Consider the following 20,859-nt stretch of genomic DNA (forward strand, 5'->3'; position numbering starts at 1 on the left):
GACACTGCACACATTTGTTCCCGGCACATATATCAACAGGCTTCTCTCGCTCTTTTGTCCCGGACTATAGCCTTTTTCACAAGACACACATGACTCCACACCGCCTGCTTTTGCGGCCGGTCTATACTTTTTTGCGGAATACAAATAACCGCCGCTGAATTCTATATAGTATCGCACAATTACACGCCATGGGAAAACATTAAAATACTGTCTCGTACAACACCTTGACCTTACATGGGCTGCGCGAAAATACGCGATTCTCTGCACGCCTACACAACATGCCTATGAAGCTCTCTACAGTAGGTGCTTTACCTCACTAACAGCTCAAGCACCTATTTTCACGCGATCACTAGACTTTTACAGAACAACGAAAACTCTACTAGCGTCCCAACAAGCGTTTTTCCGTGTCTCACACTCCTGGCTGCCTTCCCTATTCACCAGTACCCAGACGGCGTAGCTTCACACCAAACCAGGGGCAGTCCTCGATGTCCACCAAGTGCCCCGTCGCTGCGCTCTCCCGACGCCTTCACACAGACAGCTGGTACCGCCGGCGTCACCAGGCTAACCGTAATCGCTACCCTGGCATGAACAGGTTCACCATCGCCACCACTTACAAAGTTCTCTCACGTGCCGTTTGCGGTGTTCGCTCAGTAGCAAGCATCCGCGGAGTGTCTCTACAGGAAAGTACTGCAGGCGGCATCTCTACCGTGTGTGGTGCTCACTCTTCCAGTTCCTGCAAGTCTACGCCAGGCGGCAGTCCCGTCAGTGCCTCTGTAGCTGGTCCCCCTGTGGTCACCTCGCTACAACCCACGCTGCCTTGACCCTGTGTTCCGTTGCCGTGGTCCCCAGGCACGTTCTCGCGGTTCATGGAGTCGTCGGCCGGTGTCGTGGAAGCGGCTGCAATCTGTAGCAGAGTCGCTCCCAGGGCAGTATTTTTCAACGGATCGGGCTCACCAGACGCCGCCTGCGTCCCCACAGTATCCTTCAGAGCGACACCATCGCGAGGACAAACCTCTCTCTCTACGAGCTCTGTCTTAACACTGCATGCTTCCCCCGAGGGGCAACACGCCCCTCCTGATCCGTCTCCTTTCACGTCACTGGAGCCGTTTTCCTTGTTTTCCTCCTTTGTTTCCACGCTCGCACCAGTTTTTGTCAGCGCAGACGGAGTGAGCCGCTGCCCATCCCCCCGGTCCGTGAGGAATTCACAAGTCGCCGGGTCCTTCTTTTCCCCTTTCTCAGCAACATCGCCACTTCTGACACCGCTAGACACATCGCCCGTACTCACGCCAGCTGTTCGTTGTACACTCCCACCACTCGACGCAGCGACGCCCCGCCCGGAGACACCAGGCACAGTCGACACGGCAGCAGGGAACGCGGGACGGGTTGACTCTGTGTCTCCTGGTTCCTTGAAAGAAGACGTTGAACGCACAATGGCATCTACGCTCTTTTGAAGAGCTGTGTTGCACAGAACGTCGCGCAGATCAATCGCCTGACCGCACGATGGACAGCCGCCCCCTAATTTCTTCGGCAGTCCGCTGTCCCCAGGCAAACCCGAGCTGCCTGCAAAAAGGCCAGCCGTTCCGCGGCTTGGGTGCAAGGCCCGCAGCAGACACCCCCGACAAAAAGTCTCTCCACAGCACGGAGTCGCCACAGGCTGGGAGAAGAGCAGCCCACAGAGAGGACACTTCAGATGCGCCGCGACGTCACTACTGCCGACGTGACGCTCAATCTTTGTGTCCAAGTCCGAGGAGAAATACGACAGAGAGGAAAGTTGCTTCGCGTTCTTCATCACTGCAAAAGATCCATCTGCAAACACGCGTCAGCGCCCACAGTCACAGCAGACACCAATGCCCCAATGCACGACTTCCGTCACCGTGCGATACATTTACGCCGTGCACGGCGGTCAAAATCCGCGTGGAACAAGGATCCTACGTCTAAAATGCGTTTTCTTCAGACCCACGCACATACACTGCTCTTGAAGCGACCAGGCGCGTTGATATCCGCCTCAAGATCGCCACTCTGACTACGTTTAGATTCTTTGCAACAGTTTTGAAGCAGTACGTTGCATGCATACAGACAGGCCACCTCTCGGCTCGCCGACGCGCTCTGATGCCCTTTGAAATCGAGAAAGAAAAAGACGGAGCATCATTCTCCAAGGCCCGCGTGAGGCTCTGCTTCAGTTTCGCGACGACCCTACACTTGTCATCCTCTTCACTGGTCACGCACGCCAAGTGCAACGCAGACGGCACTTGCCACGCCAGCTTGTCACACATACGAAGCAGCCGCCCCTCCACTCCCCCGCCGGCAGCCTCCACTCCCCCGCCGGCAGCCTCCACCCGTAAACAGGCAATTCCAAAACACCTTCCGCAAATCTACTCTAGGTAAAATGGACTGTGACCGGAGCGACAGGTGAGTGAGCGAGGGCCCAGTAACAAACACGGCATGAGCAAAGGGCGACCGCCGCGCTCCGTCCTCCTACTGGCCAAAAATGAGAACGGCCATGCAAACAGTGAACTGACGCAGAGGCGACCGCCAAGAAAACATCCAAAAGTGACCGCAGACAAGAGTCCGGAGAACCCGCACTTTTGCTTTTGGGTGCACGTTCCTAAGACCTTTCCGCATCTTCTTCGAGCCGGCGCTTTCGGAGAGTCATGGCTCTCCGGCCCGGATTGCCCGTGAGTTGCCGCCCCAGTTCACGGAAGCAAACTGTCCCGTTCGTCCCTCTCGGGCCAACGAGGACAGACGAGTCTTTGGTTGTTTCCCGCCTGTTGGAACGAAACAGACGCGCACCGCCGTCACCGGAGGCGAACTCCAAAACGCACCACCGTCGACTGCGCTGCTGCGGTTGGCGTCTGGAAGCGTCCGCGATCCCCCCCTCTGCCCGCCGTGCGCCGGAGAGGCTGGGAGCAGCGGAGACATACACACGGAACTTGTCACACGAAACGGGCAGGCGCGAAACGCTGCTAAGGCTCGAGAGCTCTCGGGCACGGGGGTGTGCACGTCCTCCCCGTTTCTCCCAAACCGCGCGGCGAGTTCAGCTAGGAGAAGCCGTTCCATCTTCTTACCTTTTCTGATGTAGACCTCCGCATAGCGTGGAATCTCCTCGACGCTGATGTCCCGAAGAAAGCTGCTCGGGATGCCCGTCGCGGGACGGATTTTCTTCTGGTGACGGGGGTCGTTTGACCGCGTGCAATTGCGGATGTGGTGTCCGCGCTCGCCACACATGTGGCAAATGTAGTCTTCGCCGACGGGGACGTAGCCGCCGCCCCCTGGCAGGCCGGCACCTACACTGCCTCGTCCAACAGCGTAGCCAGGCGCCGGAGCGCCTGGACCAGCAGCTGATCCGTGTCCCAGAGAAGGCGCCTGGAAACCCCGGCCTGCGCCGAATCCCCAGCCCCGTCCTCGCCCGAGCCCTGCCGCGCCTGAGTAGAACCCAGCGGAGAAGCGAGACCCGTCCGAAGAGCCGAATGCACTGCTTGTCGCCTGACTGGAGCTCGCCTGCGGGCCGCGGTGTTCTGCATGCTGTTCAATGACGGCGTGCAGGAGCGCGGCCTCATCTTCCTCATCGTTGTTTGCTGAATCCGCGTTTCGCCGCTCGACAGAAGGGTCCGCGGCAGAGGAAGGCAGTCTGCCTGTTGGCGCCGAAAGCTCGCCAGAAGTGGAGAGAGGATCCCCTCCTAGGTCGTACGCTGCGGGCACTCTCTCGCTTCGGCCGGCACCGGCGGCGGATCTCTCAGCGAGAGGAGGCGTTTGTCTTGATCCCCGCTCCGCAGAGACATCATTCCGCGAAGCTCCAGCAGAAGCCGCGCTCTCACGTGCCCCGGGATCCGCCCTTTTTTGCTGGTGAAAGGCACGGTCGGCGACCTCGAGGGCTGCCTTCGCCTCGGCAGCGCTCGTGCGCTGGAGGAGAAGTGAACACGGCTGCCGTAACGGGAGGAGGTCGGAGAGCGGAGTCGACGGGTCGGACTCGAGGAAGAGAAGAGCATCCAACTGCGGCGTTGCTTCCAGTCCCGTCTGTGCCTTCAGGTAGGCGCGAATCTCGCCGCAAAACACGGGGAGAGGGAGAGACACCGGCGAGTACGGCGTGCTGCTCCCTTTGAACCGCCACTGGACGGAGCGCGGAGACGAGGAAAAGGCAGCAGACGCCATGGGACGTCGTTTGTGTGAGCCTAGCTTTCGGAAGGAAAACACGACGACGCTGCGCGACGGCAAGAGAACCGCTTCTGTTGACAAGATTGCGGGAGTGGCAAGCCAAGGAAACAGGGTCCGCGGTTGCTCTGGCCTCCGCAGCAGTGTAACGACACCAAAAAAAGCTTGGCTCAGCAAAACCCCATATTCCCCGCCCCCTTTCCCAAGACAAAAAATCCCACCGGGAAGACGGCAAGTAGAACAACTTCACTGTGACTGGACACAGCGAGTCTTCTTTTAAAAAGCCGTCCACACGTACCCCGTGGACGGGAGCAAGCCATCGACGGCACATACGCGTTCCTCCAGGACACACAAGGAAGCCTGTAAAGGGGAACTACGAACAGCCGGACGAACGCAAAAAACCTATCACAGAGGATCCAGCAGCGGCATCGAGAGGCCTCGCCACTCGAAAAAAGGATTCACCCGCCCGACAAAGCATCCTCGCTCGTCTGTTTCTCGGAAGAGAATTCACCGTAGGATGGCGACGGTCGGATTTTCTTGTGATGCAACGGGACGAGGTCATTCTTCTCTCGAAGAACGAGACGTACCACCTCCTCTACGACCAAAATAATACCTTAAAAAGCGTTGTGCGGGAAGATAAAAAACGCAGCATAAACTATGGAACAACGACTGGGAGTTGCACTTTACAGGCGGCTTATATTCCGACATCGTCAGCAGCCAGAGACTGCCCTCTTTTTATACGGGCAGAGACGAGCTTAACTTCGTGCGCAAAACAGAAGGGGAACCAAGCACACGAAAGTTCTGGCTAGATGACACAGAAACCCTTCATTTGACGTTAGCGGTGTTTTCCGAAAAGGATTCCTCGAGAGCTGTTCAAATCGAAGAAGAAAGCCGGAAGAGCCGCGTTGCCTGCCCGAGAGTTTTCATCGAGACAAGGTTGCGAGGAACCCAGCGTCTCGTCTGTCTCGTTCCAAGTGTGATGGCGGAGTTCTTTACACAAGCACGACGCTTTTCAGTGTTGTCTCTGTAAATTTCTTTCTTCGCCTTTCCAAGCGTTCAGGAAATCCGTCTCCCTCGACAAGGGGCTGCTCAGGTGCTCAACTCGGCGTCTTTCTGGGTCCGTGTCTCTTTCAGTGTCTTCATGGCCGTCAGCCTGCCACTCTAAGAACCGTGTGCATGCGCACACCTACGCACTTGCGGTACTCGCGAAACGCGCGTTTTACTGTCTTTTTGTGGAAGTTGTCTGCGCCTTCCTTCCATATCGCCCATTCTCGATAGGCGGTCCTCTCCGACGTTCGTCGCCTTGTTCCCGGGGCCGTTACACCGCCCCGGCTTCTTATCCGATTTCTCGGCCCCTGAGAAGGGTGGCAGACCCCGCTCTGTCTCTCCGGGTGTCTTCCGAGTCCTGTCTCCCTTCACGTCTCCTCGGCGCAGTGTGTGTAAATTACCTGCCTATGTGACTGCGCCGTTCCCCGTCTCCAGGCATTCTTAACAGAAGCGACTCTGTTCTTCTGCCGCCGAGTGTCTCGCGCGCACATTTGCCGTCTTGCTCCTTCACCGTCCCGTTCTCGCATTCCACGACCCGCGCGGAGCGTGTCCGACGGGTCACCCTTCTGCCGAAGCCAGCCGAACCTATCCACTGTCCTCCATCGCTTCACGCATACGCAAGTGCCTTCACTCGATGGTCACGGGAAACCTAACAACTGATCCTCTCCTGACTGCGTCCAACACGTGATCCGCACGTCGCACTGCACGTTTTGGAGTGCTGACCTTCCTCGCGTGTTGTCCCTGGCATCTTTGGTGTCCTCGACCAAGGGAAGGCGCTGTCGCAGAAACGGAGGCCCAGTGTGCCTTTTTCCTCGTCTCTCGAGTGCTGTATCCTCTGTTCCGTTGGCGCCTCTCAACTCCCCAGGCGTCTCGGTGATCCCACCTCGGCAATCCAACTTTTTCCCCGCCGACAAAATGGTGGTTTCTGGCGTCTCCCGCCCCTTCTCGAGGGAGGCAAATCTTTCCCTCGAGAGTGAGCGCCGCGCTTCCTGCCATGTTGCTTCAGCCACTGCCTCGCTTCCGTCCGTGCGCCGTCCCAGGTTCTTCCTTCTCTTTCTGACCCTTGCAGCGTCTACCTTTCCGCGTTTTATGAACCCCAGTCCAGCCTCCGCACTGAATCCTTTCTCAACTCCCTCCTCCATTCCCACGGCCTTTTCGTCTGCAAACTCTCTGCCTCCGTCCCCGCGAGGCGCGCGTGCCCCGCGCGTCCGGTCGTCTCGTCGGCTCACACCCCAGACCATATCCTCTCAGTCTTCGGAACGCCTTTCTTCTGCCTTTGTTGCGTCCGGAAGTCCTGCGAGTTTGGCGCACCCTGCCTCCAGCCCCTCGTCTCGCCCCGAACAAAGTGCTTCACCGAGTGCGCCGGCGTCTCCGACACCGGCTCCCTCCACGGCCCGCCTCGCGGCCGTGCATCTTCCGCAGGCTCCACAAGCCGGCGACCTGTCGGATTTCTCTGCCGCGTTCTCTTCGGGCGACGCGACCGGGGCTTCCCGCTTCGCCTCTGACAGAGTGGCAACTTCCACGGCTGTGGCGGCAGGAAAAGGGGCGGGGGAAACGGGGAGTTTCAGTCCGACAGAGCGCGACTGTCTCTCTCCGCAGCAGCAGCACCGGGAACTGGTTTCGCCCTACGTCGGGCAGATGCTTCTGGAAGACATGCTGACAGGGAGAATGGTAGAGGACGCATGCGCGCGGCTCTACTACATGGGCAAAACTGCCGGGTTCGTGCACCTGTACACCGGCCAGGAAGCAGTGAGCTCGGGAGTGATTAAACTTTTGCGCCCCGACGACGCCGTCGTCTCGACGTACCGCGATCACGTGCATGCAACGAGCAAGGGCGTGCCTGTCCGAGAGGTCATGGCCGAACTGTTTGGAAAGGCTACTGGCTGCAGCAAAGGACGCGGCGGCAGCATGCATATGTTCTCGAAAGAGCACAACATGATCGGCGGCTTCGCCTTCATTGGCGAGCAAATTCCAGTCGCGCTTGGATACGCCTTCAGCGCAGCCTATCGGAGATTCGCCATGGGCGACAAGAGCGACCCTAAGGCAGACCAGGTGCGAAAAACAGCACACGTCGTACACATCCATTCAGCTTCAACACGTGGACTCGGCAGGAGTTCTGGGTCATCGCGCTTATGCGCCCGCTAGCCACCTGCTTCGTCTTTCGCTCTAGCGTTTCTCCCGTGGTTCTCTCGAGGGTTGCGCTCCTACCGAGGTTTACCGTGGAAAGCGGAGCGGATGTCCAAACAAGGGCAACTGCGGGGCCTCGTCGGCCTCTCTGCAGACGCCTGCGTTCGTGCTAGCGGGATCTCAAAGACCCAGGACGAACCTTTTCATTCCTCTCTGGGGAGGGGAGTGTACCCGCTTTTTTGTGACCTTCTGTGTCCTAATGACCAGTCTGACGCGTGCTCTCTTTAGGCGCGATCCGATATTGCGCACTTTCCGGGCTGCCTCGACTCTCCCTCTCCGCAGGTTGCTGTGTGTTTCCTGGGAGACGGCACGACGAACATGGGCCAGTTGTACGAGGCGCTGAATATCGCTGCTCTGTCCAAACTCCCCATCATCTTTGTTGTCGAGAATAACAACTGGTAGGCTCGCCACACAGCGCCCGCGTGAATCTACACAAGACTGGAAGGCCCGCCAACTCCACAACGAAGCTGGACAAAAGACAGGCAGCCGGCTAAATGGAGGCCGAAATGGTCCGGAGACAGTTCGGTTCTCGGTTGTCCTCCGCGGATGAACACGAACCGTGGACGCACTCTTGGCAAAAAAGGTTGGCTGGGACCGTCCCACGACAAAGTCTCGATGTCGAGAAGAGATATCGGAACTGTCGGCTTTCCTGCAACTCGAAACATGGGGCGCAAAACAGGACATACACCAGCCTTTTTATTTCGCGTACACCCAGGGATTCCTCTGGAGGCGTTCACCGATCGAACGCGCGTCGGCGAGAGCCGTGTGCACTTCCCTCTGTTGATGTTCAGCGTACCTTGTTGCGGTGTGTGCGCCAGCTGGGCGGCCTCGCCTCCTTTCCAAATCTCATGCTTGCGCGTCCTGTGCGTCTTCGTTGTTTCCGGTCTACTCACTGTGATCGCTTAGGGCTATTGGAATGGCGGCGCAGAGAAGCACGGCCATTCCCGCGGTTTGGCAGCGCGCAGAATCCTTCGGCGTTGCGGGCGTCGAGGTGGACGGCATGGATGTCTTGGCTGTGCGTGGCGCAGCTCGCCGCGCAATTGATCGGGCGCGGCGCGGAGAAGGCCCGACTCTCATTGAGGCTCTCACATACCGGTTTAGGTGAGGAACGTCTTCGCAGAGCCAGGGAAGAGACAGAGAGATGAAGACGCACATCCGAGTGTAGGTCTGAGATTCAGCAACCCAAGTCTGTGTGCCGCTCTACCACCAAGAACCCACGCACCTCTGAAGACAGTGTGCAACGCCCAGATTGCCGACGTGGTAACAGTCGGGGAGAGAAGGACGGGAGGCACGAACACCCCCCACATGGATAGAGACATCATATCGGCCGCGCTTGATAATTTGATCCTATCAGTTTGATGGCTGCGCACTATATTCGCCGCTTTCCTCGGAGACCTACGGCGAAGGCCACCAAGCGTACGCACGCTTCTCCAGACCTAGAAGTTCCCTTCTGCGGCCAACTGTGTCCTCACGTCATCGTACCTCGATCGCTGCAAACGCAGTGGAGGACTAGACACTGCAGGCAGTTCTCCCTAAGAGCGACTCCTTTCTCCATATTCTTTTCGCCTTTTTGTGCGCTTTGTTGTGGTCAGAGGACACTCCGTGGCAGATCCAGATGAAATGAGGGCAGTCAAGCAGAAGGAAGCCTGGGTTGTTCGGGATCCCATCAAGTCGTTCGAAGAGGAGCTCAAACGCCTCGGTTACGCAAACGACGAGACTATTGCAGCGACGCGGACCAAAGTAAGAAGACTGACTGCGCGCGTGTGACAGAGCCTGGTGTTCAGTGTGGCTTTCTTTAGGATCGGGCGCCGTGAGACAGCCCGGGGGCACGATATTGGGAAGTTTCAACTGAGGAAACGCGGGAGGTTTCCCAGTGTGAGGGGGACTTCGCAGATGGTCGGTACGGCTTCTACCGTCCAGCATGCATGCGTCAACTGGCGCGAACGGAGCGGGGTTTTTTTTCCGTCGCCTGCGCCGTACCTCCGGGATGCGTGTGCGTCGGTCGTTTTTCTCAGGTCAAGGCTCTGGTGGACGACGCCGTGAAGTTTGCAGAAACGAGTCCAGATCCAGATGTACAAGAATGCGGTCAATTTATCTTTGCTCCACCCTATGCGGACGCGGGGAAGCCTGAGCCGTTAACGAAAGAGCAGCTTCATGAGTATGCTGTAGCACTCAAGCAGGAACTCGACGCAAAAGCACGTGTGAAAGCCGGGGATAAAACACCCCAGCCTTCTGTGCTACAGAGTGATAACCCGCCGATTGTGATTGATTGAGAAACCCGTTCTTCCTTGTACTCCAGAGGGTAGTTACACTTCTTGGGACGACATATTTTTCAGATATGGGCACCTCTCAAGGACACCCGCGTGGGGGGCGGAACCAAGTGACGCATCTGAAAGCAACGGAGTTTAAGTACTCACAGTGGAACACATGGGATGCCCAGGAGTAAACGCTGAATCTGACGATTACGGGATGAACTTGAACTCGAATATCTTTTGCGACGTGAAGCGTGGTGGGGAAATCCTACCGGAACAGTAAAATCTGCAGGCGGCCTCCACGGGTCCCGCGCAATCCAAGGTACTTTAAGGAAACGGAACGAGAGGCTCTTTCAAAGCCCTCGTCGAGTCGCTGCTTTCGCTCATGTAAGAAGAGAGCAGCCAACAATGATCTGAACCAGTAAACTGCGCTTGCTTGAGCCCCCGTGATTTGACAGGATACATGCATTGTTTCTCCATTCCACAGTCCGTGCCTCACCTTGAGCACAGGCAAGACAGGCACGGGCTAGTCGCTGACCTGGCAACTCTCGCAGATTCTGTCCAGTTTCGTGCGAGGACACCCTAGCTTCGTGAGAGAGTGCCGCAGCTGATAGCCCGGCCATGATAATAGGGCTTTTGCCCCGTTTTCCGCCCCCCCAAGCTGCGGATTGAGAATACACGTTGAACAGTGTCGTGTGTGGTTCCCACCGGATTCCTGATTGTACAGCCCTAAGTATGCAGTGCATTGACTCGTAAGGAGTCCTGCGCTGCACCATCTCGTCCTGATTCAAGAAGCTACCCACTTTGCCCCCGCGGCATTTCCCCGTCACGTGGAAACACATCGGTACGCTCTGTCCATACACGCTTTCGCCTGACCTTTCGCCAGCATACAGAGACTAGAAAGAAGGCGCATGTTATACCTCAAGCTCAGCAAAAACATGGACTCGGAGATCTGTGAAAATGGCGTGTTCATCCTCCCGCGAGGTCGATGCACCGATGCATGGGTCTGGCGAGCAGGGAGAGGCATGTGTAAGAAGATACGTAACGCCATCATCCAGCCTATAATAAACGGCAGTACCAATTTAATATAAACACTCGTTTTAATGTGACAGAAGACATCGGATATCCTACAAGTAGGCAATGGCCCAAATAAAGTATTATGAGAAGTGATGATTCAGAAGAGCGGCACCGAATACGCCTGTACGGCCTCACTTCACCGGACAACGACGACTGCTGAGATGTGTATATGTGGTCCGCTGACACCCTTGCTACACGCTGCTCGGAGCATTGGCCCATACGAATTGTACAAAACCTCGATGAGGAGCATTTTCTAGTGCATCTTCTATCAATCGCACTGTGTGGTAACAGAAAGTCAGTTTAAATATGTCGGCTGCCCGATCAGTGTCGCGATGGAGACGCTTTACGCTCGTTAGCGTCCGCCGGTCGCGAGGGGAGAGCCCAGCTCGGTGTCTGTGTGGCTTCAGGCAGACTTGAGATCTAGACAAAATTGGGATCGTCTGATCAACGTCTGAACGCACGCTTAAAGCAAGACGCGCTGAGCTTTGTTTCAGGCGACACCAAAAAAGAGCCAGGCAGATGAAGAAAATGAAGCGCTGCCAGATGTCGCAAGAAAGGACACACATCCAGTACCAGGCAGTGCGCTGTCTATTATCCAAAACTTGCATGTAGTGCCCCGTCACTAGTAGCAGTAATGAAGGTAGCTCTTCTTTCCACAATCGCGTGTCCTCGCAGGAGGCGAAAAACCGCCTACGCTCGAGAGAGCAATTTTTCGGTAAAAGTTTTCCTCCGCAGTCTGCGCGGCCACCTCGCCAGGCTCCGTTCGTAGCGGCCTCGAACGTGAAGTACACGGAATTTCCAGGACAAACCTGCTCGTCAAGTGGCCAACTTCCGAGCTTGCAACTAGCATCTGCATGCGAAAGGCCGCATGCGTTGCATCCGGAATGAGCCTCGGCTAATAACCGAAGATCAGCCCCACAAGCTGTAAGGAACGAGGAGGCATGACGGTGCGTGGGGGCAGAGGCTCTTTTTGCGAAATCTCGTCGATGCATGGGCCTGCTTTGTGAAATTCCCTTTTTTGTCACCGAGGACATTTCGTGCGGAGTGGGGGCCTCGTCGCCACTTTCATCGTGGAATCCGTGGACTTTGCGACCGCGTGATATTTCCGGCGTTCGGCAGTGCGTGCCCATTTGCGTGTTTCTTTCTTCCTTTCTTTTCTTTGCACAATGCCGACGTCATTCGGAAAGCGCGCGCGTACGCGCCAAAAGTTCTCCAAGGCTTTCCGTCGTCATGGAATGCCAGCCGTGTCTCGTTTGCTGGTCATTCACAAGAAAGGCGACTACGTCGATATCGTGTGCGATCCCTCGATTCAGAAGGGTATGCCGTATTCCTACTACCACGGACGAACGGGAATTGTCTTCAACGTCACCCAGCGGGCAGTCGGTGTGGAAGTCAACAAGGTTGTTGGCAACCGAGTCATCAAGAAGCGTATCCATGTTCGCCTGGAGCATGTGAGAAAGTCCAGATGCAACGAACAGTTCCTTAGACGTGTGAAGGAGAACGACGCCGCCCATCACGAAGCTCACTTGAAGGGAGAGAGCATTAAGACAAAGCGACAAGTCGAGGGACCCAAGCCTGGCTGCTTCGTCTCCGGCCCTATGGAGGTCCTCGAGCCTGCGCCCTTCGTTGAGTCCTACTAAACGGAAAAAGTCGAATTTCGGTCTTCGTGGTCTTTCCCACGTTTCCAACCGATGTCCGTTTTCAATTCGCTCCCCACTTGAGAACGAAGAAGCGCCGCCGCGTACCTTTTTGCTCCCCGTGGAAATACATCAGGAACCTCAAACATGTTTCTCTACGTGTTTTGATCTGCTGGTGTATATGCCTGGAGGGAGGGTGCGAACTGCTGGTCTTTTTCTTTGACGGGGAGAAGGGTTTCAGGTGTCACTCCGTGCCAGCGAAATCGTGGAGAGTCAAGGTCGTGTTGGCAGTCGTCTCTCAGGATGGGACTGGCCGATGAATGTCTAATTGTGGAGGACTCGAGGTGCTGCGATTCTCAGGAGCCTGGCGGTGAGCCGCGTTGTTACAAAACTGTTCACAGAAAGTCCAGTTGATGCCCTCCGCGTCTGTGCGGGGTGATGATCGGCTTACCCTAACGGTGTCTCAGTCTTAGATCGGTTGAACCCTGCTGACCGACATCGTGGCGCGACTCCACGTCGTGCTAGGTTCCTTGTAATTGGAATTTTGTACGTATTCAAAAACGAGCTCAGTCACTACCCAAATTGTGGACTCACTGACAATTGCTCTATTCTCCGAATATATGGCAGTGATCCTGAAGACGTGCATCACATCCTCGTCGAACCTTTTAGCGGTTATACTTCCTGTTCGTGCTCCTAGATACTCTGTTGTCTCCGCCAGTGCCCTTCACGTAGGTTCCGACACTCTTCCACGTACGAATTCTCAAAGCTGCATTCACGCGCGAACGTGAACCGGCGGCTGGTCTGCCTGGTTTTCTTCTTCCGATGTACCTGGGAAGTACACGTTTGCTAGGGCTGCGAAACAAAGGAAGCAACGTTGCTGAGTTATGAAGAACATGTGTCTCGCAAAGTGGGAGACAACGGACATGCTAGAATCTAAACAAAAACCCTCCAACTCTTCCAGCGGCTGGCTTCCGAAAATGTACCAGAATGCAGGCGCCACATTTGAACGACTTTCGCGTAGTTTTTCGCACTGGAGCGGTCAACTCTCAGTACACGTACTGCAGCACGTTGCGCTGATGGCTCGTCCTCGCCGACTGAATACCACAGCAGTCCCTAAGATGAGCTTACACCCTTGGAACAGAAACCAACATTGTTGGCATTAATCGGTAACTTTAGAAAGATCGGCTTTGTTTTGCAGTTTCATTAGCCACAGTTCATAGCAATTCCAGGTGACAGTAAAAAGCAGCCGACGACGGGGCTCGAACCCGCGACCACGAGGTTAAGAGCCTCGCGCTCTACCGACTGAGCTACATCGGCACGTATAGCTCTGGCGTCTCCCCACGTCGTCCGTACCATTTTGTTTTACATCTTCACGTTCCCTATTTAATGGCATCTCGTCTTTTTGATTCAATAATCAACCTGCCATGGTTTAGGTTTGGAGCTCAAGCGAATAAAACGGTCTGTCGGCGCGCATGTTCAAGGACTGCCCCTACCGCAATCTGGCCAACGCGTCTGCCGAATCGATCTCCCAACAGTGGCTTTCCGCGGTTCATGTTTTCAGCCTCGAACAGCGTTCCTCTGCGGATCAGGCTACGCATCAGTTTTCACTTGAACAACCTGACCAGCAATGAAGTGGAATGGGAAAAGATCACTGCGCGTGACAAAACCCGTCACGCGACACCTACACGCCCGCCCTCACCTGGGAGGCGGAAACACATGCAGTGAATCTGCCGTCATCTTGAGCGATTTGCTCGACCGACGTCCGTCTGACATCTCTGTAGTTGCCGTAAGTGTGTGTGTGTGTACGCATGTCCGAATTCACCCATGTGCCTGCTGCCTGACACAGGCCGCCGCGTGTGTCTGTGGTGGTTCTTCTGGAACACGTTTGGCTTTTAAAGTGGGCGTGTCGCTGCGACACACCTGTTTTTTGTATCGGTGTGTCAGCTTTCTGCGGAACCTGCTGCGCCATGAGCTCGTCTACACCACTGTTGACAGTGTACGTACACTTGAAACTTTTCTTCTAGTGCCAGATCAGCTCGTGATCGGTACTCCATTGCTTCCGTGAATCTGCTCTGTCGACTTTTTGGACGAGGGGAGCGAATTCACAAGTGAGAGTCCTGACAAAACCGCAGACTCACGCGCAGTTCTGTTGTTTCCACGGCCTTCTGTTCGCATGCGTCCCGCCACTCTGGAACTTTTTCGATGCAGGAGGGGCGATGGGGGATTCAGGCGGAGTAAAGGTAATGCGGTTCGAGTGAACACGGGGGAAACGGAAGATCACTGCAATCGCCCCCTCTGACTGCGCAGCACGGATACGTCTGAACAAGGTAGGGGTGACTGGTTTTGTGGGAAACGAGTTGTCGACGAGTAAGCACACCGGAAAAAAGATGGGAGCGGAGCGAAGCGCATGCGTCATCCTGGTCAGCGGTTCAATCGGAAAAAAGCCAAACAGACTACTAACTACTAATATCGACCAGAAGGCCGGTGAACATGCCACAAAATGGCAGTGCCAGTCTGAAAAAGCTCGGTTTCCCCCGCTAAAATGTTTCAAATCGACGCGAATGCACCTCTCTCCCGGCGCCACAAAACCGACTCATTTTGTACGGAAAATTTACGCGCCGTTCCCACCACAATAGCTGTACAGATTCCAGCATTCCCTGGCACCAGCGCCGCCCTCACGGATGTTCAATCTTCAGCGCCTCCAGAGCCGCGAAGCGCTACCCAAAACGGCAGACACTCTGCCTTCACAGTTCATGCATATACACATAAACGCTGGTAAACGCAGATGCATAAATCTTTGCATTCAACGTCCCCGTTGCACGTTCTGGTTCACTGTGTTACAGCCCTTTGCTTCACTACAGCCGATTCACTATGCCACGTGACCCGCACCGCAGCCACGCATGCAGTTTTTCGCGGGGCTGCTTCAAGGAACCCTTCACTGTCACTGCAGTGCGAGACTTGCGGAGCATCAATCCGCAACCCCAGGCACGTCCTCTCTCCTGGAAACCGCTGAGAAAGGGAAGGGGCCGGTTCGTCTGCTACTCGTCGTCTTTGATCCACTTGATACGCCGACCGTCTTCCCATTCGCCATTCCGTTGTTCATTCTTTGCTGGAAAAATTGAACACATACACATAGTCCGATACGCAACACATTCATTCCATCTGCAAATATGTGTGCATGCATACACGCATGTCCGTCTCTATCGCATGCAGTTTTTTGTGGAAGTGTTCGCTGCATTTGACGCAAATCATACGGTGCATGTGCGACACGGTGAGCAGCTATTCCCGAAAGGACTTACAGGTGATGTAAGTCCCGCGACCGTGCTGTTTCCCGTTTCGCCAGCTGCCAATATATTTCCGTCCGTCTGGCCAAGAGAACGTGCCCTGAAGATGGACAGTTGGAATTGAAGAAGGGGTTCGTTTTAACTTGCGGAAAGGTGCACTCGACCGCGACGCACACAACATTGAAAACGGAAGCTCCAGCATTTTTCTCTTCAACCTCGGATTTCTCGCCCTCTCCGCTTGGACATGTTCCTCTCTATACGCGTTTTTGTGTCCCAAACACAATGGCGACCTTCCCGGCAAAACCCTCATTTGTACATGTGCGGCCTTTCCTTTCAAGTGCCTCGACACCTTGGCTGTTCGAAACACTCCGCCGAGGCCGGCACCTATCGCTCAGTGAAGGAACTGGACCTGAGCAACGTAAAGACCTGTGACCTCTTCATGTTGATCGCAGCAACGCTCAATACACGCAGGCCTACCTTCCCGTCTTTCTGATCGTGTCGGTAGTCGCCCTGGTAGATGCGGCCGTCAGCCCACTGGAATTTTCCTTGGCCATGCATGCGGTTCTTCTCCCATTCCCCCTCGTACCGCCGGCCGTCGGCCCAGCGATAGACTCCGTAGCCATGGATGTCGTTGTTCACAAAGTCGCCTTCGTACACGCTGCCCTGAAACAGAAGCCAGACGGCTCAGGCGTCGCGGGAGTGCGGAAGAGACGCCTCAATGTGCAGAAACGGAAAACGCAGCTACTTTCGGGTGCACTTTCCCTGGTGGCATTCCTGTATTCCACCGCGGGCACTCGCTCCCGACCTGGCTGGGTCTATCGCAGTTCTTCAGAACGCATTTTCCTCTGAGCACTTTTCCAAGAATCAAAAGTCGGCTCCCGCGGGCTCAAGAACACGGATTTTGGAGAAGAATGCATCCCGCAAAGCTCCGGCAGAGTGGTCAGGAGAAAGCGAACTAAAAATAGGAAGGCCCAGGAGGGGCTGGGTTTGAACGACGTTCTCTCTGGCCTATCCCCGAGAAGACGACCTCGTCGTCCGTTTCCCCTCCTGTTCGTGCACCACCTGACGTGTGTGCGTGTTGTAATGCAGAACATGTGTCTGAATTACACAGAGGCAGCCTGACCGGAAAGAAACTTACGTCTGCCCAGGAGAATGTGCCCTTCCCATGCTTCTTTCCGTTGCTGTACTGGCCCTCGTACTTGGCCCCATCGGGCCACTGCTCGGTTCCCTTGCCGTGCTGCTTGTCTTCGTACCACTGACCCTCGTACCTGGGACAGCGCAGGCAAAAAACATGGAGAGACGCGGGTGCATCCAGAGTGAAACGCCGAAAAAACACGCCCAACTCGCTACTTTCGGAGCCGCCTCCACTACCTCCTCGTCCACCCTTCAAGTCTTTGTTCAAAACGTTTTGCACAGTTCTACGAGGTGCACGCGAGTCTCGGAAGCCAGTGGGCTGTCGCAATCGACGTCTTCCCTGCCAAAAACTGTCACGTACCGACACTCCACAAGACGCTAGGTGACAGCGAAAGCGGGGAAAACACCGAGACGAAGGAACCGCGTTGCACACGTTTCCCCCCAGAGATCCGGAGCTGTGTTTTCGATGGTCTGTACAGGCGAGCCAGCAGGTGCCTGCGAACCCTCTTGTCCGAAACAGAGCGACGAGCACAGATGAGCAGTGGAGAGACTTTTTCTTACGTGGAATGGCGCACGGTCACGTGTTCCAGGATACTTTTGGGATTCAGTTTCCTTTCTCGTAAAAGCAGAAGAGCGAGCTTACTTGGAACCATCTGCGTGGTTGTACACCCCGTAGCCGTGGGCCTTGTCCTCGAACCAGTCACCAAAGTATACGTCGCCATCCACTGCATACAGATACACGGGGAAGCCCTCGTAGTGAGAGCGACAGGAATTGGAAAGGGAACGTAGACCCTACGTCGTAGAGTCCGGTTAGATGCCACAGTCGCAGAGGCAGAGACCGACAAAGTCCGCGCGGGCGCTGGCGGTTACCGCCACCGATACAACGCACTTCAAATTGTATGTCTCGCTCGATACACATACATCACGAAGCACACGCCCGTTGAGATTGAGCAATACATGTTTGTATGCCTGCGCCCTGTATCCACCCAACGACCGTGTTTATCCCAAAACGGCTGCCCATGCATATCCAGAGTAGCAGATGGAGATAAATACACCTCTACCTGAAACTCTGCGCCGATCTTCTCTGTGTGTGCACCGCTTTTGTCTCGGTGCATGCAAACGTACATATATCTGCGCGTAGGCTTGATGCAAGCACGTACCGTGGATAAACTTCCCCTTTCCTTGGGCCTTGTCATTCACCCACTGGCCCTCGTACCGGGCACCGTCGTCCCAAATCTGTACACCGTATCCATCTCGAACATCTCCCTGAGAAGCAACAACAGCCCGAGCGGAGCAAAGACAAGAGCTGACAAGATCTGACAAGACCAGAAACCTCGCTTCGTCGGCACCCCTCCACGAGTCAACGGTGGCGTCACTCCTCTGAAGGACCCGAGTCGAAACTCACCGCTCGCCTCAACAGCATGTGACGTATCACCAGTCACAGAAACCCCACACACACACAGCATCTTCTACACACATATGCATCTCTTCAAACATACACGTATACATTGAAATATGCACAAGTTGTGTTGACGTGTTTTGTTCTTGACGCTGGTGGTTTCAGGTGATATAGGCGTCATGCGCGTTTACACTGCCACCAGTAGAGAAGACACGAGCTCGTTCCCCTGCTTGGACGCGAGACGAGAAACTGGAAGCGGGGGCTGCCAACCTACCGTCCACTCTCCGTTGTAGACAGCTCCGTTCTCGAAAGTCACCTCGCGTTTCTGGCGGGCTTCAAGATCCTTGCCCACGAAGCCCTGACCTTTGCCGTCCTTCAGAGGAAGAGAACACCACTCGCAGAGACTGGAAGTCTTTTCTCCATGTGCCCAAGCGCGACAATATCTTATTTCCACTACCAAGGGCGGAGAACCTCCGTGTTAACTGCGAGTGCGCGCGCGCACAGGAATGCAAGCCAGGTGTACGTACATCTCTATTTATGCATTCACGGATGAACCTACATAGATGGATCTGCATGTGTATGCAGAGGTACACATACGTGCCTATTTGCATGACCAGTGTAGAGTTTCACCAAACGCGGATGCGCCGACGTAGCCGATCCTCATGCTTACATATATACGCGTCATTAAAACCTTATCCGTGGAATTGCATGCATGCTTTTCCTCGCACAGATGAGCAGGTCTGTGTGCACGGACTCACTTCCACGGAAATGACAAAGACACCCTGTTCCCCATGCACCACTATCCACATATACATTCATATATTTGTGAAAAGCTACACCTATTCACAAACGATACACCCTTCTATATATGTGTGTATGCCGCCTTCCTGAGTGATGGGGATCCTTGCCGGGAACAGACCGAGGTGCGAGAGTCCAGGATGGGAAGAGTGCTGCTCTCTCATCGATATCGCAAAGTTCTTCCGGAACACGTGACCAGTACGAAAAGGCCGTTCTGCCCTCGGAACACAAGAGGGAGTCGGAGTGCCTAGGCCCCCGGAGTTGCTCGGGAGACACACGGACCATTGCGGTCCTTGCATGCGCCCGACTTCGACGTTCTCTCGACTTGGAACAAAGGGCAACCTGTAGAAGCATCTTTCTCTGAGCCTGTTCGGCCTATACTCTGAGAATGCGTGTCTTTCAGCATGGACAAACACACAGCGCTCTATGGAAACACAGGTTTCTCTACTGACGTGAACGGGAGCTCTCGCGCACCTGACCAAAGATGACTTCGTCGCTGGTGTCGCCTGTAAGGCTCCTGGGGCACGCGCAGTTTCCCATCGTGCTGCTGTTCCAGGTCGCCGACCCGAGAAAGATAGCTGTCAGCGTAAGTTCTTGCCTCCGTGTTTTATCGTCAGGGAGAGACGGGGAGAAGGCGAGACGGAAGACACGAGACACCGGCACAGAAGGCGCCCGGACGCTCAGTCAGTCGACGTCGTCGGCACCCTGTTAAGCTGCAGAGACAGCTCGTGCTCCTGAGGAGACCGGAAAGGCAGAGTTGCTGCGAAGGGCGGAGCGTCGACCGGCTCTGGTTTACGAAGACACAAGAAGAGAGAGAGGACAAAGTCCTGGGTCCCAGTCAAAGAAAGACTGCGACAAAGGGGAAAATAGAGAGAAAGAGAGTGAAAGAGACGAGGCGGACTGGACGCCGACACGGAGACCCAGGTCGAGGGGTGAGGCGCGGCGGGTGCTCCAAGCGATGCATGTGAGGGGCGAAAGAGGATGAAGACCCCAGAACTGCGGTTCACAATTTCACTGACGACCAGAGAAAAGTGGGGAGGTTCTTCGACAGAGAAGAGGAAGATCTGGACCGCGCTGTTTCTGGTGCGAAGCCAAGTCCGCGGAGACTCGTCGGAGGCACGCGAGGCCGGTCTCACTCCCGGATCCTGGGCCGTGTACAGAAGGAGTCGGTTTCCGCGAAAGAACCCTCCAGACTGGACCTACCGAGAAGCAATCTTAATTTTGAATCTTCTCATGGAGCGATTGGCGGTGCAAAGGAGGAGGAGACAAGCGACGGAGTGACATGCTCGAAACACGCCATACGCAGCCGCACTGCGGTGGAAGACTGGAGGAAGAAAGGGATGTCAATCGGCAAGCAATTTCGTTCCTCTGCCTGCAAGAAGGCGTACGGATGAACGGAAATCCTATTCGGCGTTTTTTTTCGGATTTTTGGTCGGCGTTTCCATGCCCCCGCCGGGAACTCTGGGCAGAGCGGGGGTTGAGGCAAAAACCCTCAACGTTTCGAAAACGCGATCCGCGGAAAACACAACTCGAAGAAGGTTCTGAGCCGCCTCGACTAAAACCGTCCAGTTCTTGAAGGCCGAAATTAAACGCGCATCCTGACGTAAAAGCAAGGTTACGCGTGCTCGCCGGCCGTCAAAATCGGGAGAAGCCCATGTCAGTGGGTGCACTCAGGGAAAACAGAAACGGAGGCTGTGGAAAGATGCACACAAGGCCGCCGCATCGCCGCTTTTTACATTCGGCTCTCAACACGAATACCAGATACACGCACGTTTATATATCCGTTTACGTAGGTGCTCGTGAGTTAACACGAGAGGGGACAGGAGAAGAGTTGACAGGAGAAAAGGCGAAAACCGGGGGCGAGGCGGCGGGCGAGAGAGAAGTTGCCCGTCTCT

At 55.4% G+C, this 20,859-nt stretch overlaps 4 protein-coding genes and 1 non-coding gene across 5 annotated transcripts; 2 read left to right on the top strand and 3 right to left on the bottom strand.

Moving 5' to 3' along the window:
• Positions 1–718: 718 nt before the first annotated feature.
• NCLIV_062930 (hypothetical protein) lies at positions 719–4,149 on the bottom strand (the record flags this gene model as incomplete). The annotated part of the gene is made up of 3 exons (XM_003885844.1): positions 719–1,806; positions 2,823–2,900; positions 3,066–4,149. The coding sequence occupies 3 exons, from the start codon at positions 4,147–4,149 to the stop codon at positions 719–721; spliced, it is 2,250 nt and encodes a 749-aa protein (XP_003885893.1).
• A 2,136-nt stretch (positions 4,150–6,285) lies between these two features.
• On the top strand, positions 6,286–9,656 carry NCLIV_062940 (putative pyruvate dehydrogenase; the record flags this gene model as incomplete). Its single annotated transcript, XM_003885845.1, has 5 exons — positions 6,286–7,248; positions 7,666–7,781; positions 8,290–8,484; positions 8,976–9,123; positions 9,399–9,656. The coding sequence occupies 5 exons, from the start codon at positions 6,286–6,288 to the stop codon at positions 9,654–9,656; spliced, it is 1,680 nt and encodes a 559-aa protein (XP_003885894.1).
• Positions 9,657–11,878: 2,222 nt separating this feature from the next.
• On the top strand, positions 11,879–12,352 carry NCLIV_062950 (50S ribosomal protein L21e, related; the record flags this gene model as incomplete). The annotated part of the gene is made up of 1 exon (XM_003885846.1): positions 11,879–12,352. One exon carries the CDS (start codon positions 11,879–11,881, stop codon positions 12,350–12,352), a length of 474 nt encoding a protein of 157 aa, XP_003885895.1.
• A 1,241-nt stretch (positions 12,353–13,593) lies between these two features.
• NCLIV_t140007 lies at positions 13,594–13,666 on the bottom strand. The gene has a single exon. It is a non-coding gene; the product is annotated as a tRNA-Lys (tRNA).
• Positions 13,667–15,387: 1,721 nt separating this feature from the next.
• Positions 15,388–19,504, bottom strand: NCLIV_062960 (putative MORN repeat protein; the record flags this gene model as incomplete). Its single annotated transcript, XM_003885847.1, has 8 exons — positions 15,388–15,458; positions 15,649–15,733; positions 16,111–16,296; positions 16,772–16,901; positions 17,411–17,492; positions 17,928–18,033; positions 18,441–18,539; positions 19,439–19,504. 8 exons carry the CDS (start codon positions 19,502–19,504, stop codon positions 15,388–15,390), a joined length of 825 nt encoding a protein of 274 aa, XP_003885896.1.
• Positions 19,505–20,859: the final 1,355 nt, after the last annotated feature.

This window comes from Neospora caninum, chromosome XII, assembly GCF_000208865.1.
Source record: "Neospora caninum Liverpool complete genome, chromosome XII".
Taxonomy (NCBI): Eukaryota; Apicomplexa; class Conoidasida; order Eucoccidiorida; family Sarcocystidae; genus Neospora; species Neospora caninum.